The sequence below is a fragment of the Kogia breviceps genome, chromosome 6, assembly GCF_026419965.1.
Source record: "Kogia breviceps isolate mKogBre1 chromosome 6, mKogBre1 haplotype 1, whole genome shotgun sequence".
Taxonomy (NCBI): domain Eukaryota; kingdom Metazoa; phylum Chordata; class Mammalia; order Artiodactyla; family Physeteridae; genus Kogia; species Kogia breviceps.
The window spans coordinates 142,292,954-142,319,537 of NC_081315.1; the positions used below are offsets into that span (position 1 = coordinate 142,292,954).

The 26,584-nt window shown below is 48.2% G+C and overlaps 1 protein-coding gene across 12 annotated transcripts; it reads left to right on the plus strand.

Annotated features, from left to right (window-relative positions):
• The first annotated feature begins 911 nt into the window (after window positions 1-911).
• NOCT (nocturnin) lies at window positions 912-26,584 on the plus strand. Of its 12 annotated transcripts, XM_067036708.1 has the most exons (6): window positions 10,726-11,055; window positions 11,332-11,437; window positions 19,848-19,885; window positions 23,228-23,279; window positions 23,360-23,623; window positions 24,626-26,584. In XM_067036708.1, exons 5-6 carry the CDS (start codon window positions 23,368-23,370, stop codon window positions 25,447-25,449), a joined length of 1,080 nt encoding a protein of 359 aa, XP_066892809.1. In that variant the 5' UTR covers window positions 10,726-11,055; window positions 11,332-11,437; window positions 19,848-19,885; window positions 23,228-23,279; window positions 23,360-23,367; the 3' UTR covers window positions 25,450-26,584. The 12 variants fall into 12 exon arrangements, with proteins under 12 accessions (XP_058922219.1, XP_066892815.1, XP_066892813.1 ...); XM_067036706.1 differs by lacking the exon at window positions 11,332-11,437 and having other exon boundaries at window positions 23,162-23,279; XM_067036707.1 differs by lacking the exon at window positions 11,332-11,437.

A 26,584-nucleotide genomic window follows, 5' to 3' on the forward strand; every position in this document is an offset into this window, starting at 1 on the left:
ATATTTCTTCCATTCATTCTTTTCCAGTACTAGATGCAAATCCAGAATAATTTTTTTATCAGCTGGCCTACTTCTCTCTCTTGCCTTGTCACATGCCCGAGATACATGACCTCAAGGAAACCACGGCCCTAAATCATATCCTTGCGCAGCTCACAAAACAGCTCACCGTTTCCTACCAAATTACGTCTAATAGAACGTCTGCCTCCCGCAGTATAACCTATCCAAGCATCTGTCTTCTTACTCCTTAGCTTCCATCCTACATAACTAAGAGTTGTTCCTGTAAATACACCCAGGGCTTTCTTTATTCCCCCTTTTCATGTTTAAATCACCACCACTCTCCCCCCACCCCAAATTCCACAAGTGTAAAACCGAGACCTCCAAGTCTTTGCCCAACACAAATGCCAAGTCTTCTAATAAACCTTCTAGAAACCGCAGGCCTGTTATGACCTCTATCGCCAAACTTGCGAAAACTTGTGGCACTGATCTTAATCTACCTGTAGAGCTTTATGGTCCGATTTCTCTTGCCACCTTCGGCCCCCTTTGCCTGAGGATAACATTCTTGAGGAAAGGGTCGTTGTCTTCCTCAGCATCGCCCTCGCACACAGTGGGGGCTTTATCGTGCTTAATTTCGTTTAACGCAACACGTCCCGCCGACGGCGTCGGGGGCGGACACCGTTTGCCGGATTCACACGTACACTCACACGCACACACGGATGCTGTCTTCCACTCGGACTCCCACGTGTCTCCAGGGCCACAGCCCAGGAGCAGTCTTGGGTCTCCCAGCCTGTGGGCGTTTCCACTGCAGCCAGCGGAAGGGGAGGCTCATTCCTTTAAAACCGCCTCAAGGGATCCTTGTTACTTTGGACCGCCCACAGCCCCCATCCTATAAATAGCTTAAGATCCGCTTCCTCCCAAATCGGCATCACTCCGGTTCGAGTGGTCCCTGCCTGGTCGCGCCGGGCTCCGGTCCCATGGATCCCCCCTCCCTGTCGCGCTTGGTAGGGCCCGCTTTGTCAGCGCTCTGCGTTCGCCGGTTACCCACCAGCTCTCGCCCGCTGGCTGCAGACAGCGTCTTCGCGTCGCAGCAGCCGCAGCACCAGCAGCTCAGTCTCGGGCTCGCCTGCCCAGCACCATCCCCCGGGCCGCGGCGGGAAGAGAAGAAGCCCGGGAGCCTCCGCTCGGACGCCCCCGAGAGTCTGCTCGGCTCGCCCGCGTCGGCGAGGCCTGCGGCTGGGTCGGACGCGCTAGGGGCCGCGGCGGCGGCGGCGGGGGTGGCGGCGGCGGCGGCGGCGGCGCCCGGCATGTATCAGAGCCCGCGGCGGCTCTGCTCCGCCCTGCTGCAGAGGGACGCGCCCGGCCTGCGCCGCCCACCCGGCCCGCCGCCGCGCCGCCGCTCGCCCGCGCCCGCCGCCGCCCCCCGCCTCGCTTCCCCCCGGCTCCTGGCGGCGGCCTCGGCGGCCCGCGGCGTCGCGAGGTTGTGCTCCCGAACAGGTGAGTGCGCGGCGGTTCCGGGCGGAGAACGCGGCGGCGGCCAACGCGCGGCCGGCGCCTGGAGACGGCGCGGAATGAATGGGAAGCCGGGGGCCGCCGGGCGGTGGGGTCAGACCGGGAAGCGGGTCCCCCTCTCCCTGAGCCGCTGTCTCCGCTCCCCTTTGCGGCTCTGCCCTCGCCTTCCCTAGCCTGGGGCTTACACCGCGTCCGGTAAGAACCGGAACCCCGCGGGAGCTTCTAGGTTGATCCTTACCGTTCGATGCCGTGCTTTTTGTATTTCTCGCTCTCGACCTGTAAGTTTTCCCCTTCCGAGGCCGCAGATTATTTGTGTTTTGTTTCTAATCGCACTAATGATGGAACATTTTATGCAAACAAAAAATCTAAAGTTACACTTACCTGATCACGTGACCTGAATGGCTTTTAGGTTTCTGAATTTTGAAGAATGTCGTGTGAACAGTGTGTTATAACACGCACTGACTCTTTGGACATTCATTTGAAATCTTTCGGGAGCCTTCCCGTCTTAATATTTGCGTCATTCTGCGTCCTGTATACCTGGCTTAAGATCTTGCAAAGGTGATGCCGTCTTGGCCAAGAGCCAGTTTTATACGTCACGTGCCCTGGATTTCCCCTTTTTGGCCACCGAGGTTTCTGCCTGAGGACCCATTACCGCGGCCACAATTTACATACAAAGTAGTCATACTTTTCAAAATGAGGAATAAAGCTTTTCTTTCAAAACTGGCAATTTTATCACACTAAAAAAGTGTATTTAGGTTGTGCTCAGGTTTAATGCTGTTTAAGACGTATGAGCATCTTAGGTTGTAAATAACTACATTTTGCTCCAAAAGTTCTGGATTAACGGTTTGGGGGTTTTTTTTGTTGGGTTTTTTTTTTTTTTTTTTTTTTTGGCCCCGCCGCGTGGCTTGCGGGATTCCCAGACCAGGGATTGAACCCAGGGCCAGGGCAGTAAAAGCCCTGAGCCCTAACCAGTGGACCGCCAGGGAATTCCCAAGTTTGGGATTTACTTAAGGACAGATTGAGCAGTAAAAAGAATATGTTCAATGTGGCTTTCTTTACTGAAAGTGATCACCCAAAATGTGACTAGGGACTTCCCTGGCGGTCAAGTGGTTTAAGACTCCGCACTTCCACTGCAGGGGATGCAGGTTCGATCCCTGGAGGCGGAACTAAGATCCCACGTGCCATGCGGTGCGGCCAAAAATAAATGAATAAATAAAATAAAGTAAAATAAAATTAGGATGTTAAAGTGGTTACCGGAGACTCTAAATTCTTCAGTGTTCTTAAAAAGGGTGAATTTGGCAGTCACTGAGATCTTCTTTCCAGTTCTGTAGGAATTTGGCACAATGAAATAACTGTTAGAATGGTTACCATCTAATATCTGATAGTGTTTTTCCCCTTTTTTTATAAAGTATTTTTAAAATAAATTTATTTATTTATTTTTGGCTGCGTTGGGTCTTCGTTGCGGTGCGCGGGCTTCTCGTTGTGGTGGCTTCTCTTGTTGCGGTGGCTTCTCTTGTTGCGGAGCACGGGCTCTAGGCGCGCGGGCTTCAGTAGTTGTACCACGTGGGCTCAGTAGTTGTGGCGCACGGGCTTAGTTGCTCCGCAGCATGTGGGATCTTCCCGGACCAGGGTTCGAACCCGTGTCCCCTGCATTGGCAGGAGGACTTGCAAGCACTGCGCCACCAGGGAAGGTCAGTGGTTTTTCTTGCTGGAAATTATCAAGAGGAATATTTGTTAGGTTTGAGGTGGGAGAAGGGGTGAAAGAAAACCAATTAGGGTCTTCCTAGTCGTCTCTCCTATCTTAACCTTTCACCTTAAATTTCCTCCGGGCCCCTCGAGGCAGTTAGTCAGTAGGCTCATCTTGGGAGTACAGACAGCTTGCGTAACACAATACAGAGAGCTGTGCTGTTGGCTGAAGAAGAAAGGCCAGAACATTTGGAATCTTAGGCTTTGGACCCAGAAACGTGTTTAATAAACTTTCTGGAAGTCCCCTGAAGTTTTAGAAGGAAATTGAAAGATTTTATGGTAGTTAAACTATTGTAAACTATTATAGACAGTTACTACTACAAGATCTAGGCAATTTTCTGGCTTCTGCACAGTTTTCACTTCAGCTACTTGTTGGAAGACACTCATGGATACATTCTTCGGCTCATGGCTTGATCACGCATTCATTCAAAACCTTACAGTCTGTCTCATTCTGTAGGTGCTTTATTATAGGAGGTAAAAGAACGCGAGACTTAGCCTGCCTCTAAGGAGTTTAGTGCCCAGTAAGAGAGGTGAGTTTTGCACAAAGATATGACTGTTTAATGAAATCAAACACCTTTTATTCTTAGTCTGTTACAATTAAAAGTTTGCAAACGGCACAAGGATGCCAGAGAGTGCAAAGTCCCTTTTAGCAGTGGTGATCGTTTTCGGCTTCAAAACGTGGTTGGCACTTGAGCTGGGCCTTGAAGTGCAGTTTAGGATGGAAAGAGATTAGAACACTTTGCTTGGGAAAAGCCAGGAGCAAAGTGGAAGCCATGAGGCATGGATGTGGCGGGGTGAGAGAAGAGATACCTTGCAAAATGTTTCCCAGAGAGCCTCAGAACCAGCATTAGGTGCTTTTAAAATAAATTCAGATTCACAGATACTGCTGTAGACATACTAAAGAGAATCGTTGCCGGTGGGGCCCAGAGTTCACATTACTTAACAAAATAACAACAATAATAAAAACCAGATTATTCTTACAGGCCCCAAGGTTTAGACATCTGGCTAGAGAAACCTTCAGGGAACTGAACCTACTCTTCCCTGCAGCACCTTTTTGCATGGGGATGGGAAATAAAGCCCCACACTTGACCCCGTTTGAGAATTGGTTCCTTCCTAACTAAGCCCCTTGACAATCAGAGGTCACCGGAAAGATGGGTGCAGCCCCTCTGCAGTCATCAATGCTGGGTTATTAGAATTTAAAGGGGGACCTAGCAGTGTTCTGCTACCTTTCCTCATGGAAGGACAGCAGCCCCCGTAAAGAAGCAGCAGTTGCCACAGTCACTGGGCTGGATGACTGTACTGGTCTGGTGTCATCTGTGGGTTTGTAAATGCCTTCCTCCTCAGCTAATGAAGAGTTGGCTGAATTGCTGTTCTCCATCGCTGGAACATGTTGCTATTTTTCTTGGTACAATTTTAAAAGCAAATACCGGCTCATTTGAGGAGGCGGCTTTATTTAGTATGTCCTTTAGCGGTGTGAGTAAGCTGCTTATGAGAGAGAAGACATGCAAAAGCTTGTAATTATCAAGCTTCTACAAAAATAAATTGCTTTCTTTGTAAGAGAACCAAGGTATTGTTTTCCTGTGGCATTTAATGGTAAGAGCTTAAATACAGCGAGTTATTGGGGGCTTTTGAATTAGTAACCATGGCTCCAGACGAACATTCAACACACTTGCATGAACATTTGCAAATCATTTAACTTCGCTTGCTGGACTTTACCTAGGGGAAAAAAAATTGTAAGATAAATCGGTATCAGTTGATCCACAAGTATTACTGAGCACAGTACACTTAAAAGGCCAAATATTTTATTGCTTCTCATGACTAATTGCAGCAGAGATCGAGAAGAAAGACATGAGTGTGGCTAGATTTGTTGGGAAAAATCTTTGCTTTGAACGCCAGAAAGCAGGGTGAGAGAAGACCGCGTGCCGGAAGCAGGTAGCAGGTGTGGGAACGGCGTGGGCACCCTGGAAAAGGTTGCTTGGGAGCCGTCGGGGCCCTTCACCTGTCTGCTTGAATGCGTTTTCCCTGCGAATCCTGGCTGTGCTGTGCTTAACAAATGCCCCAGGCGATTCTCTCTGCAAAGCCTGGGGAGTATTTTATAAGCTCCACTCACTCCTAGAGGTACTTATTCCTCCTGGAACGTTTGGGAAACCCGGAGGGAATTCTGGAAGAGTGTTAAGAGTTTTGAGCTTGGGGCCTAAGACAATTCAGGAGACGCCCGAGCAAGAATGTTTCCCCGAGCAAAAGCTTCAAGAAAAGGAAAGAACTGGTGTGTTTGTGAGAGTTCACTGAGACAGAACTTGACACTGACATTGTAACGGGAGTATACAATTTATAGAGTAGGTAGGTGGATAAACATGCGCTCTGTAGGTTCCTGTGATGGGATGTTAGCTAAAAGAGGTGAGGCGGGTATATTCAGGTTCTTGGAAGGAGGAGGGAGACTCAGCATATCTATTTATTGTTAGGAGTCGCTCTAATCAGGATTCATAGGACCTTGATAACCAGTTGAATGGCTGTCACACTTGATGAATGCTTAGCAATTCAAGCTTCATGTGCATTTCTCTTTTAGGTGGTTCACGCTGAATTTTATTTGGAAAGTTTTCGTGATAGTTTTTTTCTTTTTTGAATTTTATTTATTTTTTTATGCAGCAGGTTCTTATTAGTTATCCATTTTATACATATTAGAGTATATGTGTCACTCCCAATCTCCCAATTCATCGCACACACCCCACCCCCACCCCCACTTTCCCCCCTTGGCGTCCATACGTTTGTTCTCTACATCTGTGTCTCTATTTCTGCCCCGCAAACCAGTTCATCTGTACCATTTTTCTAGGTTCCACGTATATGTGTTAACATACGATATCTGTTTTTCTCTTTCTGACTTACGTCACTTTGTATGACAGTCTCTAGATCCATCCACGTCTCTACTAATGACCCAATTTCGTTCCTTTTTATGGCTGAGTAATATTCCATTGTAGATATGTACCACATCTTCTTTATCCATTCGTCTGTTGATGGGCATTTAGGTTGCTTCCATGTCCTGGCTATTGTAAATAGCGCTGCAGTGAACACTGGGGTGCATGTGTCTTTTTGAATTATGGTTTTCTCTGGGTATATGCCCAGTAGTGGGATTGCTGGGTCATATGGTAATTCTATTTTTAGTTTTTTAAGGAACCTCCATACTGTTCTCCATAGTGGCTGTATCAATTTGCATTCCCACCAACAGTGCAAGAGGGTTCCCTTTTCTCCACACCCTCTCCAGCATTTGTTGTTTGTAGATTTTCTGATGATGCCCTTTCTGACCGGTGTGAGGTGGTACCTCATTGTAGTTTTGATTTGCATTTCTCTTAATAATTAGTGATGTTGAGCAGCTTTTCATCATGATGGGTTTTTTAAATAATATTTTAAATTACACAAGTAACACATGCCCATTAATAAAAATATTTTCTCTTGGAGCTTAAATGTCTTTGTCAGTGCTGGTTATCTCCAGAAGTTTCGGATTGTTTGTCCTTGGCGTTCAAAAGTTCTGTCAGGATCAATGTCTCGGCGTCAGGTGAGCCCGTCAGTCTAAGGACATCCCATTCTTTAGCACAGGAAAATTTTCTGTTATTTCTTGGGTTATTTTATCATATTCATCACTATATCATCCCCCCTTCTCATGTTATTAAAAAGTCCCGCTGGACAGATGGTTGTCCATCTGGATCCACCCCCTGTGGCCCCTCATTTTTTCAAGTCTTTTTCTCTATTTCATGAGATTTTCTGAACGTGTCTATTTTGCAGCCTTTTACAATTTCTGGACATTTTCTAGTTCTCCGCTCCTTTTTTCGCAGAAGCCTAGTCTTACATCGTGTCCTGTGTCGTTGTAAATACGTGTAGCTACGTGTGCACGCCTCCTCCGGGGAGAGCAGTTTGCACGCCCTGTAGGTGGGGGGGGTTAGGTGGGGGGCAGCCAGGCCTCCTGTAGAGCCCTGAGCCGAGCGGCCGGCAGGCTCCCTTCTGTGTCCTCTGCTGCTTCGCTGCAGCCCGCACTTGAGAAATATCCCTGAGGGCCACGGTCAGCGCCTGGTCTGCTCCGCTTCCCTTGCGTCCATCGCCCTTGGGAGCCCTTCCCGGGCCTGTGCCCGCTTGCCCGAAGCCTCCTCTCCAGCTGGCGAGAGCCACCCTCTTCTGTCCGTGGGAGAAAGGGGAAGTGGCGGAAGTGGCCTCTGTGTCGGGTGCCACCCCTGAAAGAGCCGCTCCTGTCCTGTGTCCTTGTGGGCTCAGCTTGGGGTTTCTTCAAAGCTCCCTTGGGAGGAGCCATATTTAATTGACCTTTGGCAGCTTGTACTGTGTTTTCCTCCCCTCTGGGCTCTGCGCTTTCAAGCCTGTCTGTCTGTCCTTCCTGGAAGTTTTCCAAATTTTCGTCCCATCGGCGGCATCCTTTCTTGTTTTACCGTGTTATCGTTTCAGTCTGTAAAACGTCTTGCCTTCTTGTACCTTTCTCCTGAAAGCTCTTCGGAAGGAGAGTAATTCATGTTCAGCCTGTACACAGCTCACCAATTCCCATTCTAGAAAGGACTCGCTGGGCTAGAGATTTTTATTTTCTTAATTTTTTAAAAAACATCTTTATTGGAGTATAATTGCTTTGCAATGGTGTGTTGGTTTCTGATGTATAACAAAGTGAATCAGTGATACGTATATATATATATTCCCATATCTCCTCCCTCTTGCGTCTCCCTCCCTATCCCACCCCTCGCAAAGCACCGAGCTGATCTCCCTGTGCTATGCGGCTGCTTCCCACTAGCTAGCTGTTTTACATTGGGTAGTGTGTATATGTCCGTGCCACTCTCTCACTTAGTCCCAGCTTCCCCTTCCCCCTCCCCGTGTCCTCAATGGACTAGAGATTTTAAAACTACTGACAAGTTTCACTTCAGGTTTTAAAAGATGATTCTTTTCCTACATGTGTTGTAATTATTCAAGCAAGGCTGTGGAAATTTATATATGAATTGTTTTCCCCTGCTTTAAATGACTGCATCTTTCATTGGTTTTGTGAGGTACGTGCAAACTGTATAATTCATTTCGATATAACCTAGAGCAGGGGTGTGCAAATTTTTTAATAGAGAGCCAGCTAGGAAATATTTTAGGATTTACAGACCAAATATCTGTTACAACCGTTCAACTCTGCTGCTGTAGTGTGGAAGCGGCCACAGACAATACATAAACCTTATTGACGGACATCCAAGTGTGAATTTCATATGATTTTCACATCATGAAACATTGTTAGTGTTTGTTTTTCAACCATATAAAAATGTGCAAGATCACAGGCAGCACAGGTACAGGGCACAGGCCAGACGTGGCTCACGGGCTGTAGCGTGTGGACCTCTGATCTAGAGGGGAAAATATCAGCAAAACAGTCCTCTTGGCTCCATACTCCCTGTTTCCATTCACAGCTGTAAGCCCGGCCCACTTCTTGAGTATCCGGGAACCGTTCGTGATGGGGGCGTCGGGTAGTAGCACAGACCTGATGTCTTAGTGGAGAGCTGCCGTCGCACCAGATTCCTTTCGTTTCTGCCTTTTCAGTTTCACTTCAGAGCATTACGCTAGAACAGCCCGGCTTGTGGAAGTGCTTGGGCAGGCCACTCACAATCCAGCACCAACTTTAACAGGTTAACCTCAGCATTCATTGTGGAGGGGTTTCTTTTTCCCTGAGCCGCATTTTCTCGATGAATCGGGCGTGACTGAAGGTACAGCTTAGCCTTGTCTGGAAGACACGTGGGCGTTCCTGTCTGTGACGGCTGCCGAGCTAGCAGAGGTCGTTGGGACTGTCACGCTGTGTCTAGGGTCTTGTATTTTTAGACACGCTAAGGGGGAGAGCGTGACCTTCACTTGATATCTCTAGTAATGCCGCGTGGGTCATTACACTGCTTTGTACACTTTGTGCCGTGCCAGCGTGCGCACCGTGACAGCGGTGACGTCCTCGTGACGTCCTCAGCAGGGGGAGGAGGTGGAATTCGACCTCCCGGTTCCGCGCGCACGCCATCCGGCTGTCCTGACTCTGCATCAGCACCGTCGGGGATGCTGACGAGCGAGCACGGTCCAGGGCGCAGGCGGCCTTCTCCCCGGCCTGACCCCTTGCCCGTTGTGCAAAGCCCAAGAAAACCAGGTACTCGTGTTTACGAAAGTAGGCAAACACAATGCCGACTTTGCTGGATCGTTGGAAAGAGTAATGAAAATCCATGCAAGGAGTGCAGCACATGCTGGGCTCTCAGATGTTAAAAGTAGCCTCTCTTTAAACCCAGAAAGTGAGCTTCACTAACGGTAACAAAGTAGCTAACATTTAGCTCCCATTTCGAATGTGCTAGTTGAATTCAGCAGCCAGTAACCCACTGAAGTAGGTCACTGGTCCCCAGGTGAAGAAAGTGAGCCACAGAGGTAAATACCTTGGTCAGGATCTGATTAGTAAAGGAGGAACCCGGATTTGAAACGAGGCAGCCTAACCCGAGTCCATGTGTTTAAGCCTCACTGAGAAAAGTGAAAGCTTTCGCCGTAAGGCTTTTTCCCACGCCTAGCATCCGGTCTCTAGGACCCAGGGGGTGTAATTACTACGAGTCCACGCTGGTCACAGCATTTGAAGGTGGTCGTGTGCGTTTACCAGGTGGACCTGCCGGGGACCAGTTGCACTGTTTTGAGTTTCGGTGTTCTAGCCGACGGGTCCATAAGCACAGAGAGGGCCCTGACCACAGTCTCAGAAAATTCCGAAAAGATAGAGTACATGTAATAGTGACTCAGGACAAGTCACTTCTGAGCCTCATCTATGAAATAGCCAAGCGGTTCTTGAGAGGGTAACAGGCATCTCGGCGACTAGAAGCACCGAGTGCGCCGTAAAGCGCTCCGCCAGCGTGAGGCGGTTCTTCCTGCCGGCGTTCCACGGGGCTCGGTAATGAACACGTTGCTGCCGCTTGCCAGCCTTTGATCCGGGCACCGGGGGAAGTGGTCACCAAGGCAGATGGAGTCCCTACTCCTCATAGAACTAATGAGCGAAGGACAGGGATTGTAGTTCAGATGTCAAAGGTGATTTAAGTAAGAGAAGAAGGCCACGTGTAAAGAAAAAGGGAGCCACTGGGGCTTGCTCCATGAAGCTGTGAGGTGGGGGGCTGTGCATCTTTTATTTTTTTTGCGATACGCGGGCCTCTCACCGTTGCGGAGCACAGGCTCCGGACGCGCAGGCTCAGCGGCCACGGCTCACGGGCCCAGCCGCTCCGCGGCACGTGGGATCTTCCCGGACCGGGGCACGAACCCGCGTCCCCTGCATCGGCAGACGGACTCTCAACCACTGCGCCACCAGGGAAGCCCAGGGGCTGTGCATCCTTGACTTCAGTAAATACCACATATCCAGCACCCAGGCTGTTTTACGTCGATGATTATCTTGTGGCTGTTTTGAAGGTGGCCGCGTGCGTTCAGGAAGCTGCTCTAAGGAGCCCAGGGAAAGCTAGCAGCCGAGTTAGCCGTCTAAGCTTTCCGAGGTGGTTCGGCACGCGGCCAGTAGGTGGCAGCACAGGCTCGCCGTTCAGTGACGCCTTCCCGTGACGTCTGTGCTTTACACTTCTGGGTGCTTTACGCTTGGAGGTTCCCGCGGGCCCAAGGCTCGTCAGCTCCAGCAGCTTCTCAGGCGTGGACCCAGAGGATCCTGGCTTTTCTTCAGTTTTTACTTTTTAACCAGTATTTTTGCCAAGCCGTCGTTTCAGGAGACTCAGCTCTCAGACTGGTGGTGAGAAATTATTAACAGACTGAATGGTTCGGGCAGACTCCGGCAGAAGCAGTTGCTGCGTAAGTAGAGAAACGTTACGTGGAGAGAGGTCTTTCTGCTGAGATTTCTGAGTGCTGTTAGCACTGCTCGGGGTGCTCGGCCCGGTCACTTTGGGTTCTCATCCAGCCTTCTAGTTACTGGTTGAAGGCGTTTTCATTAAAGCCTGATCCTTTGCCTCTGATGACCGGCACTCCTAGGAACTTATACGGTGGTCTGCCTGTTGCTTTAGTAAATCAGTAGCGCAAAGAGTAAATGTATTCTGTATTTTAGTAATTAGCCCACTTTTGCTTCATTAGGAAAATAAAGGGATGACAAGATGGGGGAAGTTTACATACCGCTGCTGTGTTTCTGGAACCTAAATAATCTGAATTCTCTGGCAGACCTTTAAAGGCTATTACAAGGGTAAGAAGAGTTATTCCTATAAAGTAAAATAGCAGTGACGTATTTATTCACCGTCAGCATATCATCACGGAATGCAGGCATCCAGTTCTCGGTGTATATGGAAATACGCTTATAGGATTGGGAAATGGCAAGAGATGGGAGTGGTGCAGCTAAACGAGAAATAAAGGCATGAGAAAGCTGTTATCACCTGCCTTTTGCCCGTATAAATTACATCATGTGCATTACATTGAAATGATAGCTGATACTTTATCTAGTAAAGTGGCTGGAAAAAAAATGAATTGGGGGCAAAAACCGAATATAATATGGGGTCAAATAAATAAAACTTCAGACACATGTAAAATTGGACCCAGAAGCCAGTATGAGTGCCAAATAAAAGTTCCATAGAGGTTTTGTCAAGATTCCATGCTTTCCAGTATCGTAGCAACCACCTGGATGGATTGTTGGTGCGGCGTTGCCTCAGGAAAGTGGCTTTCCACGTTGCTGTTCTGAACCTTCGACGATCGTTTTAAAGCCCTGAATGGCAACCCCTATTAAGGTATAAAACTTCAGCAGAAAGGCAGGCGATTTTGGAATTGGACTTGTATTTACGTGTGAAAACATTTTTTAAACGGTCGATACTCTAAAAGAAAAAAAAAAAAAAAAAAAAAAAGACTTTTTAAAAACAGGTGAGAATTGTTAGTAAGTTATCCCTCCTTGTAAAAGGGGCATAATCAGAGTGGCTGCCTCTTCGGGATGTAGTGAGAATGACTTAATTTGCGAGCGGTGCGTGGTACGCAGTCAGCAGTCATTAGCTGTCTTGGGCATCACCCGCAGGATGGGGGAGGGCAGAAGGGTGTCGCATGGCCTTCAGCATTCCTTTGTTCTCAAATTTAAATAACTTGCCTCACCGCCTAGCAGTTCTCGGGTGGCTCTGAGCCTTGCTACGACGGTGTTGCAAGTGCAAAAATAGCATGTGAAGTCTCCATGGTGTCCACTTTGAGTTATTAATTCCCTAGCACCTCCTTTGAATTGATGTCTGTATGTTACCAGAAAGTTTTAGGAAATAAAGCCTTGAAAAATAACGGAGTAAGCTCGTATGTTCTTAGGATAAAAGCCGAAAAGAATAACTGAAGACAGGAAGAAATGAATTGGGACCTCCCCAAATCCCTCCTGATTTGGTTCAGTAACCTGACTTTATGAGAAGAATATTTTTTTTTTTTTTTTTTTTTTGTGGTATGCGGGCCTCACTGTTGTGGCCTCTCCCGTCCGGACGCGCAGGCTCCGCGGCCATGGCTCACGGGCCCAGCCGCTCCGCGGCACGTGGGATCTTCCCGGACCGGGGCACGAACCCGTGTCCCCTGCATCGGCAGGCGGACTCTCAACCACTGCGCCACCAGGGAAGCCCGAGAAGAATATTTTTGAGTTATGGAAAATCTAGCTTAGAAATATAAGGACAGAGGTCAGGGAAGCTTGTCGGTGATTTGGAGATAGTACTAGTCTCTGGAGTGCCGTGGAGACAGCCTAGCAGCAGTGACCTCTCCCACCTTTTGTGATCAGATGCTCTGTCGGTTTGAGAAAAATCCAGATACGTGCTCTGTGTGAATTACAGGCATGTCTGCTTTCTGTTATTTCATTTCACCTTTTTTAGTTCTCATTTTCTCCCCGGAGATTGCTTTGCTTGTATCCCCTGGAACGGGGTGTCTACGCTTAGGTGACGGTTGGTCTAGAAGAGACAGTCTCACCTTTTGTTCTCTGGACCCCTTCGCAATCTTAAAAAATATGGAGGGTCCCACAGAATTTTGTTTATTCGGGTTAATATATAACATAATTAATATGACCTATGTTTATATATATCATGTTAGAAAGTAAGAGGAGAATTTTTAAATGTTTATCAAGTCACTTAATAGTAAAATCAGTGTTAACGTTAGTAACACTTTGGAACTGTTTTCCAAGACGAAAAGAAAGTTCGTGAAAGAGTGGCATTGTTTGACATTTTTGGAAATCTCTTTAAAGTCAGGCTTAATAGGAGACAGCCGTATTCTCGTCTCTGCTTCTCCCTTCAATCTGTTGTGATATAGTTTGGGGTTAAAATATATGAAGAAAAGTTAGTCTCTCACAGATAAATTGGCAACAGGTATTTTAATAGCCTTATAAGATAATCGTGGATAGTCTTTTTTTGTGGTAGTCTCTATGTTAATACGTAGTTATTTGCAGCGTGGAATCTGATACCATATGTATATCAGTGAACTTTTGGTATTGGTTGGTTGTTTGGGAAATGTTTCACTGGGTCATGCAGATCTTCCAAATGTTACACAGTATAGAAATAACTGTAGCTAGTGCCACCACCAGTCTTGTCAGAAACGTTCTCTGAGTATTGGGGACTAGTCAGGCTCCTGATGGCAGATATGTTTTCCAGAAGTTTTCCTCATGGGCAAAAACGCTGTCGGTTGTTTTCCTTAAAGTGACAGGCGGACTTCTTCTTACATTTTAGTGGGTAAGTGTCTGCCTCGTGTCCATATGTGGCGACCTGTAGTTTGTCGGTTCTTCGAGGTGGAATGGCTTTCCATGGAGACAGGGGCGAGTTCATTTGGCAGCTCAGACGCTCACCCCGAGTGCTTTTCCTTAAGGCAGCGTATCTGGTGTGCAGCGTGGGTGTTTTCTGTGGACTCCCCATTTTGTCACATATTACAGATAGGTCATCGAGGCTGCACCTTTAACAGAGATACTCACTACCGCCTCACTGAGGGACGTTTTAAAAGTAAAACAGGCACTTTTAAATGAAAACCCTGAGCCATGGGGAAGAGCACAGTGGAGCCCGGGCCGCTCGGCGCCTGAGCCGGACGGCGCTCCCCGAGTCTCAGCCCCAGGGGCCCGTGCACCGCGCCCCGAGCTGCTGCTGGGGCAGCGCCTCACCAGTGGCTCCGAAAGCAAACGTAGTCGGGTCACGACCGGCATTTTTTAAAAAAGAAATGGAATACACCGGAAAATGGACGCGATGCCGTGCGGAAAAAAGCTGTTCTGTTTGTGAACCTCCTTTTAGATATCTACATATGTGTGTGTGTGTGTGTGTGTGTGCGCGCGCTGAGTCGTGAGTGTAGAACGTGTCCGTTTCCGTTTTTATACTTATTGGCCAAATATAGCTTATGTTATACATGTAAATATATGAATATTCACGTGTGTTTATTGTATATGTTTACGTAGCATCATGTAAAAATGACAGTTTTAACCGAAAGCGTTCATTGCTGCAGAGAAGTACCTTATCTGCTGGGGCGCGACAGGGCATCAGGACCTCCTAGGGTCCCACCAAAAAATCAAACAAAATTCCTTAAGAAGTAACGTTATATTTTACCAAAATGTTTTAGATTTACGTTTCTATCCTCACAATAACCCCGGACATATAAAGATATAAAATAGACATTTGTATCAGGGGGAAAAAGCAGGTGGATGGTAGCATTAACTAAATAAATGATTAGCTCATGGCAGACAGCAAGTGGAAAAACAGAGCCGTCCACATCGCTAATTATCTCTGTATCTACACATCTATATATGTATAGTAAGTGAAACATGAATTCAGGCTGATGTCTCTGACTCCAGCTCAGTACCATGGGATTCCTTTTTTTTTTTTTTTTTTAATTTATTTATTTTATTTATTTTTGGCTGTGTTGGGTCTTCATAGCTGCACACGGGTTTTCTCTAGTTGTGGCGAGCGGGGGCTACTCTTCGCTTCTTCATTTTAGCGCGCGGGCTTCTCATTGCAGTGGCTTCCCTTGTTGCGGACCACGAGCTCTAGGTGCGCGGGCTTCAGTAGTTGTGGCACGCGGGCCCAGTAGTTGTGGCGCATGGGCTTAGTTGCTCCGCATCATGTGGGATCTTCCACATGCCAAGGACCAGGGCTCGAACCCGTGTCCCCTGCATTGGCAGGCGGATTCTTAACCACTGTGCCACCAGGGAAGTCCCTGCATACGTATTTCTGAATGAACTTAAGTTCACTTAGGTAAATACCGAGGGGCATGAATTCTATGTGTATTTTTAAAACTGCCAGACTGTCTTCCAGAGTGGCTGTACGTGGGAAGCGGTAAGTGGGAGTTTGTGAAGGATTAATACTTCTTATTTAAATATTTGATAGACTCACCAGTGAAGCCATCAGGGCCTGGGCCTTTCTTTGGGGCAGATTTTAACTTAATTTAGTACCTTTGCCGCCCTAGTTGAATACGTCCATGGAGCTGAGGGGGAGGGGTGGGACCAGCCCCGGCAGAACCGGGCACAGGCTAGCACTGTCCTTAACTGAGGATCAATAGCTTTCGTGAATAAAGGCTTCTCAGTTCGTTGTATGCCTTTGGTCTACATCCAGAGCACTGAAACGGCTGGTTTTGACACTCTCGTCCGGGTTGATCATTGTTTTGGGGGAGGACTTGTGGGCTTCCTCATGTCCTCATGCCTGAAGTCTCCTGCTTCGTGGGTTTCTCCCTCTGCTGTGTCACCCCCGTTAGCAAACAAACATGATACAGCAGCTCCCCCAAACTCTCATGCCTCCATCTCCAGCCACCATTGCATTTCTCTCCTTTTTGGGGGGAGGGGGGCAAGATTTTCTCAAAATACATCTCTACTCTCTGTCCTGTTCCCTGTTCTCCCAGCACCTCCACAAGAAATCAAAAATCGCTGTCGTTAAATTCACCAGCGCTTCCCATGCCTCTCAATCCAGCTCTGAGCTGTGCTCAGCCTTCATTTTTTTCCTCGAACTATCAGTAGCATTTGACCCAGGACACAGCTCCCTCGTGGACGAGACACTTTCTCTGCTTTGCTCTCCCGATTGTCCTGCCCCTGGCCTTTGCCTTCCTTGCAGATTTTCACCACACCCTCCCCAGTCTGCTCCAGAGCCGAGTTCCTGGTCTGTGCACGAACGTCTTGCAGGGTTCATTTCCAGCCTGCACCTCTCTCCTGAGCGTTAGTCGCGTCTTACGGCAGATCCCACCCCGTCTTCCTAACCTGTACTGGCAGCCTCACCCTTCTGGTCGCTCCGCCAGCCACCTTGGAAACTTTTTTTTTATATATATAAGTGTATTTATTTATTCATTTATCTTTGGCCGTGTTGGGTCTAAGTTGCTGCGCGCGGGTTTTCTCTAGTTGTGGCGAGTGGGGGCTGCTCTTAGTTGTGGTGCGCGGGCTTCTCATTGCGGCGGCTTCTCTTGTTGCGGAGCACGGGCTCTAGGTGCGCCGCCTTCAGTAGTTGTGGCTCGCAGGCTCAGTACTTGTGGCACACAGGCTTAGTTGTTCCACGGCATGTGGGGTCTTCCCAGACCAGGGCTCGAACCCGTGTCCCCTGCATTGGCGGGTAGATTCCTAACCACTGCACCACCAGGGAAGTCCGACTGGAAACTTCTTTGACTACTCTTTCACGAGCCACATCTAAGTCATCAGCAACACTTGTCGGCTTCAACTTTGGATGTATTCAGAATCCAACCACTTTAACTGCTACCATCGTCTTGCCTGGGTTATTGTAACTGTCCCCTAATGGCTTTCCTATGTCTGCCCTTCTTTCCCTACAGTGTGGTATATTTTTAATAATCAGCCAGTGAGATTTTTTTAATATGAATCGGATTCTCTCTCGTGCTTTGAATGCTCCAGTGGCCTCCTATCTCGGATAAAGGCTCAAGTCCATGGAATGGCCTCCAGGGCCTGCAGAGTCTGCTCCCCTGTCCTCACTGCCTCGTGGGCCTCCTCTTCTGTCCCTTCTCTAAGTCACTCTGACCCTCCCGCTGCTCAGCAGCCTTGCCAAGCATGTCCCTTCCTCGGGGCCTTTCCATTCACCATTCCCGCTACCGGAACGTTCTTGGATTTCTCTGAGACTGGTTTCCCTATGACAGATCTCTGTAACCTTTAGTGAGGCTTCCTTATGCATCCTGAACAACTGAGCAGCTTCCAGTCCCCCAGCATTCCCTGTCTCCCCTTTCTCCTTTGTATTTTGCTCCAAAGCGCTTTTCACCGTCTGACAACATGTCTATCGCCTTGTTCGTCTCTCCCCCGTACAAAAGAAGCCCCGTAGCCAATAAGGAGAGAGATTTTAGTCTGTTCAATGCGGTATCTCCTGTGGACCTGGACCCCAGCGGTGTCTGTGGCAGGGATTGTGGTGGCCGCCTGCCGAGGAGGTGGTGTGGTCAGGAGTGAGAGCTGGATGTCTTGAGTCCTTTTTTGAGGTCTTTTCTCTGATCACTCTTATCCATGCTGATTGTTTTAGCCCTTACTATATCCTAACCCACTCCACATAGTATGCATTCACTTTTTCTCTTGTTAGTTTATGTATATATCAATCTTTAACCAAACACTTCTTGAGAGAAAAGATCAGCTCATATTTTATAGGTATGGAGTGCTCTTCCCAAAGTTCAGAGAACAGAGAAATAAGAATGTAAAATCAGCACACTGCAGACAGGTGGTTCCTGAGGACAGCAGGGTCAGATTAGATTGTGGAGATAAGTTTGGCCCGTGCCCCCTGGCCGAGAGAGTGACCTGCAGGGGTGGACAGAATGCGGAGTGCCCAGCGGGAGCAGAGCCTTGCTGTCGAGGAGGAGGGGGGAACCATCTTCCAGGACCATGTGTCTCTGTCCTGACGCCCTGCCCTCTACGCGAGAAGCTGCTTCGTTAATCGGCCTCCCATGTACTTTGGTATCAGAAGGCATGTCCTAGGCTGGCTTCGTTATTAAACAGGGTATGCAGGCTTGCATCTGTCCATCAAGAGGACCATCTTAGGGTTTCCTGGAAGATCTAAGGAGGAGAGACAGGACGATAGTAAATATGCCCTGAAATTCCCGTCTACCCAGTCTCTTAGTTGAAATTTTGCCTGATTCTCTTTCTTGGGTAAATGAATCTAGTGAAACAAGAGCAAAAGGTCTATGTCAGCAAAACTTTTGCAGAGACAACCTTTAGTGCATTCCGGAGTACTGTTATTACACCCAACAGAAATTGTCCATTTGGGAACTCAAATTTGAGGGGAATAAAAGTCATTTGGAATAACATACGCAAGTTTTCTTAATAGAGGTGTGTGTGCCCTCTAGTAGAAATACTGTTTTGAAATTGCTACCTGTTCTAACCTAGATGCATTTTCCAAATAATCGTAAAGAAGTTATGGTCACTTAAGCCTTGTCAGCAGCTCTGGAGGGTGGCACAGCTGAGTGGTGTTAGAGCTGGGACTGGAACTGATGCTTTGGTAGCCACGATGCAGTACATCCTTCCTCTTTTCTGCTGCAAAGCTTTGTCCTTTGATGGTAAATTTAATTTTTGAAAACCACCAAAAGTCACAAACAAGGTGAATGACAAGATTTAATAATCCACTGTTGGTCCAAAATGAGCCAGTTTTAACAAGAACGTTTTCCTTGAATGTTGTAGCTAATAGCCTATAAATACATTTCTAAGACCAAACCAAAAAAGGACAACAGGGAATGATGCAATTAGAATAGCCAATTTGCTTCATCTCCCATCCACACAGCAGTCTCAGAATAAGAATTCTCATATGACCATTATTAATTATGATCACTGAAGACAATTATTTTAAGTTTTTATTTTGATAAAGTCCAAATTCTCAATGTTTTGTGTTGCGGGTTGTGTTTTTTGGAGTTTGTTTGTTTGTTTCTTTGTTGCCGCACCACGCACGGCTTACGGGAGTCCCCGACCAGGGATCGAACCCACGCTCCCTGCGCTGGAGGAGCAGAGTCCTGGCTACCGGACTGCCGGGGACGTCCCTGAAAACAGTTAAACACTTTTTAATTGAATACGCTTGCTTCTTTCTGGTCCCTGCTTCCCCCCACCCCCATGCTTTTTTGGGGTGTACTAAATCTTCACTGGTTCATTATCAGATCACATAGACATTGTATATTGTACTCTGACTTTTAACCTCATTTAGACTTGATTTTCGAAGTAGCTATATGTTTAATATAGTACCACCAGTTCTTAAATCAGTGTCTCTGGTCATTTTGGTCTAAATCTTGTTCTCTAGTTCCAGGGGTGGCAAAGACCTTTCTGAAAAGGGCAGGATAGTAAACATTTAGGCTTTGAGGGCCAAAAATAATCCTGTCACGTATTTGTGTGTGTGTGTGTGTGTGTGTGTGTGTGTAAGTGTGTGTGTAACATCTCTTTAAAACCATTCTCGGCTTGAGGACTGCACTAAAATACATCTGGCTGCGTTTGCCATCCCCGACTCTAGTAGCTTCTGAAAGAAGTGCTCCTGGCATCAGTGTTCCAGTTTTGCTGGATATAAAATCCTTGGTTCGTAGACTGATGAGCTATATATATAAAGTTTGACATATATTTCAAATACGTAACTTCATTTTCTTCTGGTATGAAACACTGCAGTTGAAGTCCGGTGATACTCTAATTGTCCTTGTAAGTGACTTGCTGTTTTTGCCTAGAGCCCAAGGGATTTTTTTCTTTTTCTTTACAGCCCAGTTGCTGTTGGTCATTCTGGGTAGATATTCTCAGGTATGTGTGTCCATGATACATGTTTTTTTAACCTCATAATTTTTTCCTTTTAAACCATTCACTTTATTTTTTTTCCCAGCTTTATTGAGGTATGATTAACCAATAAAAATTGTATGTATTTAAGGTAAACCACACGGTATTTTGATATTTGTAAACGTTGTGAAATAAGTACCTCAGTCAAGCTAATTAGCATATCTCACTCACATAGTTACCCTGTGTGTTTGGGGGAGTGGGGACGTGAGATCACTTTATTTATTTATTTATTTATTTTTGCGGTACACGGGCCCCTCCCCCGTTGCGGAGCACAGGCTCCGGACGCGCAGGCTCAGCGGCCGTGGCTCACGGGCCCAGCCGCTCCGCGGCACGTGGGATCTTCCCGGACCGGGACACGAACCCGCGTCCCCTGCATCGGCAGGCGGACTCTCAACCACTGCGCCACCAAGGAAGCCCCGTGAGATCACTTTAGATCTCCCCTCTTAGAGGATTGCAAGTATGGAATACACTATTGTTAACTGTAGTCACCACGCTGTACATTAAACCTCCAGAACTTCATTCATCCTGCGTGAGTGAAACTTTGTACTCCTAAACGGTTTCTCGATTGATAGTTGTTAGTATTTGTTTCATTTCCTGGCGTTGGTTTTCCTGCTACAAGAACCCGTTTATCCCTATGTTGCATCTTTGCTTAAAATTAGTACATAATGTTTGCCACTGTCTCTTAAATGCTTTATCTCCCCATTTCTTTTTGTTATGTTTTTTGTTACTAATTCTTTGTGTTACCTCACTTTCTAATTTAGGCTATTCTGTCATTGTCTTATCTTTTAGCTCATTTTGCAACAGGATATAATTTTGATTGGCTTCTCGCCATATCTTGCTGGCACACTTTTATTGTCTGAACAGACATTAACCTGATCCTTATTCACTTCATGTGAAGGTTTTTCTAAGTTTTTAGAAAGAAGTGTGGCTCAGGACAGCTTTTCGGGCTTCACGTAACTCCTCAAACCTTCGACTCCTGTTGGACACTGTTACCTTCTTTTTCACATTCATTTTCACATGGTACTTGCTTTTTATCACAGCCATTGCCCCAGAACTCAGCTTGGCGAGGATATGATATCATTAAAAGGATGTAGAGCAGTCCTGTTGAAAGTGAACTGCATCAAGCTGGTCATTTGCCTAGAGCCTGACAAATGTCACATACTGGAGTCCCTGTGAATTTGCTGTGATGCCCTGTGACAGTTTGGTCTGCCGTTAGGCTGATGCTGCTGATCTGGAAACCACACTTGAGAAACCAGTAGGACTTTTTAAAAATTTTATTTTATTTTTTGGCTGTGTCGGGTCTTCCGTGATGCTCGCGGGCTCTCTGGTTGCAGCGAGCGGGGGCTACTCTTCATTGCGGTGCGCAGGCTTCTCATTGTGGTGGCTTCTCTTGCTGCAGAGCGCCACTCTAGGCGTGCGGACTTCAGCAGTTGCAGCACGCGGGCTCAGTAGTTGTGGCTCACAGGCTCAGCAGTTGTGGCTCACGGGCTCTAGAGCGCAGGCTCAGTAGTTATGGCGCACAGGCTTAGTTGCTCCGCAGCATGTGGGATCTTCCCAGACCAGGGCTCGAACCCATGTCCCTGCATTGGCAGGTGGATTCTTAACCACTGTGCCACCAGGAAAGTCCCCCAGTGGGACTTTTTACTGCCCTTTATTTATTTATTTATTTAATTTAAAAAATGTGTGTGCGTTAGTTTCTGCTTTATAGCCAAGTGGATCAGCTATACACATACATACATCCCCATATCCCCTCCCTCTTGCATCTCCCTCCCCCCCTCCCTACCCCGCCCCTCTAGGTGGTCACAAAGCACTGAGCTGATCTCCCTGTGCTATGCGGCTGCTTCCGACTAGCTAGCTATTTTACATTGGGTAGTGTGTATATGTCCATGTCACTCTCTCACTTCATCCCAGCTAACCCTTCCCCCTCCCCGTGTCCTCAAGTCCATTCTCTACGTCTGCGTCTTTATTCCTGTCCTGCCCCTAGGTTCATCAGAATCTTTTTTTTTTTTTTTTTGACTCCATATATATGTGTTAGCATACGGTATTTGTTTTTCTCTTTCTGACTTACTTCACTCTGTATGACAGACTCTAGGTCCATCCACCTCACTACAAATAACTCAATTTTGTTTCCTTTTATGGCTGAGTAATATTTTTACTGCCTTAAAAAAACAACCCCAAAAACTAGAGGTACAGAAGAAAGATTTTCAGAGGTGTACTGCCAGCCAAGGAGAAAACTCCTCTGGACCCATGTACTCAGATAGGCAAACACGTTTATTAGAAGGAATTTAATATATTCGTATCAAACAGTTTCGGAACAGGCGTGTGCATGTGTTCCTGCATGTGCGTTTGTGAGAAGAACAGGCTTTGCTGGCAGTTGCACGTGCACAGAAATGCACGTTGGGAAAACTGGTGTGTTTCTTTGCCTTAATCTAGCTTTCTCGTCGGGGAACTACTTTTGAGTTGATGAAAAGGAACGATAGAAAGCATGTTTGCACGCTTCTTAACCCTTGGTGGTGAACACTTGAATCTGCTTTTGTGACCTGCTACAGCAAGTTCGATCGACTGCTAGTTTTCAGATGCAGTCAGCTTGCCCAGTAATACGTTTTATGAAGGAAACTTTGTGTCCTGCAAGAGGAGGCCAGGACCTGGACCGGGTAGGGGAATCCAGGTTCCTCCATACCAGGAACCACGCGCAGAATCGAGGAGGTGGTTCCAGGTAGAACGTGCCCCTAATTCACAGTATAAATGAAGAGGAAACAAGGCTGACCTTTAAAGGAGCAGGCAGCTACTTGCAAGTGAGGTGCGGGGCCCACCTCTCCTCATGCTGACTTGTTGAAGGCCCTGTGTGCTCTAGTCTCCTTAGCGAGTTAATGGAGATGAGATTACAGACCACACCGCTCAGTGATGTTCAGAGTCCCACAGAAAGCCAGCTCCCTGGTGTCCAGTTAACACGCTCGAGAAGTGGGAGATGGGTTTAATGCAGGCGCTCCTCGCCGTAGCAGAGGGATCTGGATAGGTGGCATGGCTAGGGCAGCAGCCTGCTCTGACCGAGCCCCTTCTCCAGGATTAACTGGGCTTTCTGCTGTCTGGCTCTGTATACACTGGTCTTCACGTTCTCACTTAAAATGCACAGAAAAAGGAATATGGATTTTGTTTAGCCATGCTTTCATAAGACTGTGTCTGTAAATTATAAAGACAGATCCTAGGTTAGAATAAGCCATAAAGGTTGAGATATCTCAACAGCGGTATTTCAAGTACCCGCCCTGAGAGAAAGCTAGAACCCGGAAACTCCTTTAATCCACCCTGTAGAACGCGAACGAGGCAACATCGCCCTGAAGTGAGCTCCCGGCTTCTGTGGACAGTAAGTGCCTTATCTTCCGGCCGAGCCGAGCGGGAACGGACGACGAGCCGGGCGAGTGACTGTGCTTTCCTTCCCCGCAGCGCGTCCCATGGGAAGCAGGCTCTGCAGCGCTCTCACCAAGAGCCTCGACGGCAGCGCCGCCTCCCAGCACCCGGAGTATCTGGTGGCAGCCGACCTGGAGCACCTGGAGCCCATTGATCCTAAAGAGCTCCTTGAGGAGTGCAGGGCCGTCCTGCACACCCGGCCTCCCCGCTTCCAGCGGGGTTTCGTGGATCTGCGGGCCGATGGCCCCAGGAGCAGCCACACACCCATCCGGGTCATGCAGTGGAACATCCTTGCCCAAGGTACGCCTGCGCCCCGGGTACGCCTGCGCTGTGACCGCCCCGCCCCGCCCCGCGCGCAGGGAGGGGGCGGCCTGGGGAGCCTCGCACACGGGGAGGTTAGGAGGGGGAGTCGTCTGGCCTTCAGTGCCGGATCCGGCCGCTGAAGGCGCTCTCCTTACCCTCCCGGCTCGTGCTTCCTGTCTCTCGTTAGCCCGTAAGCCCTCATCAGTCGCCTCCCGCGTTGAGGCCGCAGCGCGGAGGTAGCGCCGGGAAGGGGGGGGCCGGGTCTACCGAACGCGTGGCGCCGAGCCCTCTGCGGGGCGTGGGGGCTGCGTAGGGTGGTGCCGAGTCGGGGTTCTCCTGAGGCCGGGTTCGCACCCACGCGCCTCTTCATAACTTGAGGCCGCAGGTGGCGCTTCGGTTCTCTGTGCTTTAACCTATTACTTGGTGCGGTAGAAAGGACTCCTTTCCGGGCTCCGCTCCGTTAGAAAACAGGTGCGTCCGTCAGCTTTATTGCAGATCCTGTCGCAGCTGAAATTTTAAGAAACCAGGGTCACCGTATTTTCTGGAAAGGAAGGGCATACTCCCTGGGTTTCCAATCTTTGAAGGAAAAAGCTCCCCATTTTAACTGGGTGTCATTTGCTCTAAGTAGTGTCCATAAAGGCCTAGTAGGGCTTATTGTAAGTCGGTGTTGAAATCACTCTATAGAGTTAAATGTACTTACTTCATCTGGCATAGGTCAGATCTCTTGGACGCCCGAGAACGCTGTCTAATGGCTAGAACTGAAGAAGATCTTACGTCCTAGAATATAGTGACAAGCAATGGTTTTCATACGAAAGGAGCAGTGCGTTGCTTGCTTCGTGTGGGCGGTAAGAGGTTGCTGAGTTCGGTAGGTCGGTGCGGTAAGAAGAGCCCCCCGAGCGTCTGAAGCGGGGACGCGCTCTGCAGGTCTCGGGTCGCGGCACAGCGAAGGCGGCCCGCAGGCACTTAGTAGCTGACCGCTGACCGGCTTCTTTCTTCCAGCGCTCGGAGAAGGCAAAGACAACTTTGTGCGGTGCCCTCTTGAAGCGCTCAGGTGGGAGGAGAGGAAATGTCTCATCCTGGAGGAGATCCTGGCCTACCAGCCGCATATACTGTGCCTGCAAGAGGTGGACCACTACTTCGACACCTTCCAGCCCCTGCTCAGCAGGCTGGGCTACCAGGGCACCTTTCTCCCCAAGCCCTGGTCGCCTTGTCTGGATGTGCAACGCAACAACGGGCCGGACGGCTGCGCCTTGTTTTTCCTCCAGAGCCGCTTCAGGCTCGTCAACAGCGCCAACATCAGGCTGACGGCCATGACGCTGAAAACCAACCAGGTGGCCATCGCGCAGACCCTAGAGTGCAGGGAGTCGGGCCGACAGCTCTGCGTCGCCGTCACCCACCTAAAGGCTCGCGCCGGCTGGGAGCGGTTTCGCTCCGCCCAGGGCTGTGACCTTCTCCAGAACCTGCAGAACATCACCCAGGGAGCCAAGATTCCCCTCATCGTGTGCGGGGACTTCAACGCGGGGCCGACAGAGGAGGTCTACAGGCACTTCGCGTCCTCCAGCCTCAACCTGGACAGCGCGTACAAGCTGCTGAGCGCGGACGGGCAGTCGGAGCCGCCGTACACGAGCTGGAAGATCCGCACGTCGGGCGAGTGCCGGCACACGCTGGATTACATCTGGTACTCGAGGCGCGCGCTCAGCGTGAGGTCGGCCCTGGGCCTGCTCACCGAGGAGCAGATCGGGCCCAACCGGCTGCCGTCCTTCACCTACCCCTCGGACCACCTGTCCCTCGTGTGCGACTTCAGCTTTAACGAGGAGCCTTGATGCGCGCTGATGAGGGCTTGGCTGTGTCTCTTCAATCGCAAGTCTGGACCGGGGACGTCTCGGGAAGCCGAAGTAAGACGAGAGGTTGACCGAGGAAGGCGCCCCGGTCCCTCGCACTTCGCTTTCCGTGTTTCCAGCCCTTGGGAAGGAGCCCCGTCTGCTCACAAACCCTTTCCATTAAAACCTACAGCGAACAAGGTGTCTGCACTCCAGCTTTGGTTTGTATCGTTTTCTTTCCCTTAGCATTAATCACATGTTGATCACTTAAGGGCATTATATTTGGCTTTGCTGGGAAGCTTTTTTAGTTTGAGGGTCCCATATTAAAATAGACTTGCTCGAGTCCCCCCGTGATTAACAAGTATGCAGGAATAATTTCTCTAGACAGCATTTCAAGTTATTTATTTGTGGTTTTTTAAAAAATATCAACAAGTTATGCATGGCAATATTTATTTTTTTATATCTTCGTGTAAAATTAAGTAAATAAATTAATAGCATTATGAACATATAAAAACCATGCAAAACATAAGTTATAGAGTAATTTATAGTAATCTTCTTAAAGCGTTAAAGATGCTCTTACTTGGGGTCTAATAAAATAGTAGTGTACAGAGGAACTGTTTAGGCTGGAGGGGTTTGTGTTTGCTATTTACGTGGAAATATCAGTTCTCCTTGATAAGCCTCCGTGTCCCCATTATTATGTCTCTTGAAGAAATTCCACTTCTCGTTTTCCATCGGAATGCTATCGGTGTACGTTTGCGGTCACTCAAAAGTGTCATTATTTGTATTGAATATGCTTTGCACGGTAGGCTGTTTAGGAGCTGCTATGTGGCAGTGGCTAAGTCAGCGGGACCTTCTCTTCAGAGATGGGAAACTATTTCTAGCCTGTTAACGAAGCTGTCGTTGAGATTTACTAAGCTAGCCAGGCGACTGGTTTAAAACAACTAGAAAGCAGATTATAGAGTTCGAAAGATAACCTGGAATTCTCTTCCCTCAGAAATCAAAGTGGTAAAGATAACAGGCGAAACCCCTTCCTAACAAAAGTCTCAAAAAATAGCCCATCGGTAATAAATGGATAGATATTTTAACCCATGCGTTGTAAATATTTAAGCTCAATCAATAAATGGTCTCTTAAAGCTGG

Bases quoted from the DNA above. Each gene is read 5' to 3' on its own strand.
- NOCT (XM_059066236.2), top strand. From the start codon at position 972: ATGGATCCCCCCTCCCTGTCGCGCTTGGTAGGGCCCGCTTTGTCAGCG. The intron at 1,492-23,359 runs GTGAGTGCGCGG...CCTTCCCCGCAG, and splicing joins GAGGTTGTGCTCCCGAACAG to CGCGTCCCATGGGAAGCAGG. The intron at 23,624-24,625 runs GTACGCCTGCGC...TCTTTCTTCCAG, and splicing joins GTGGAACATCCTTGCCCAAG to CGCTCGGAGAAGGCAAAGAC.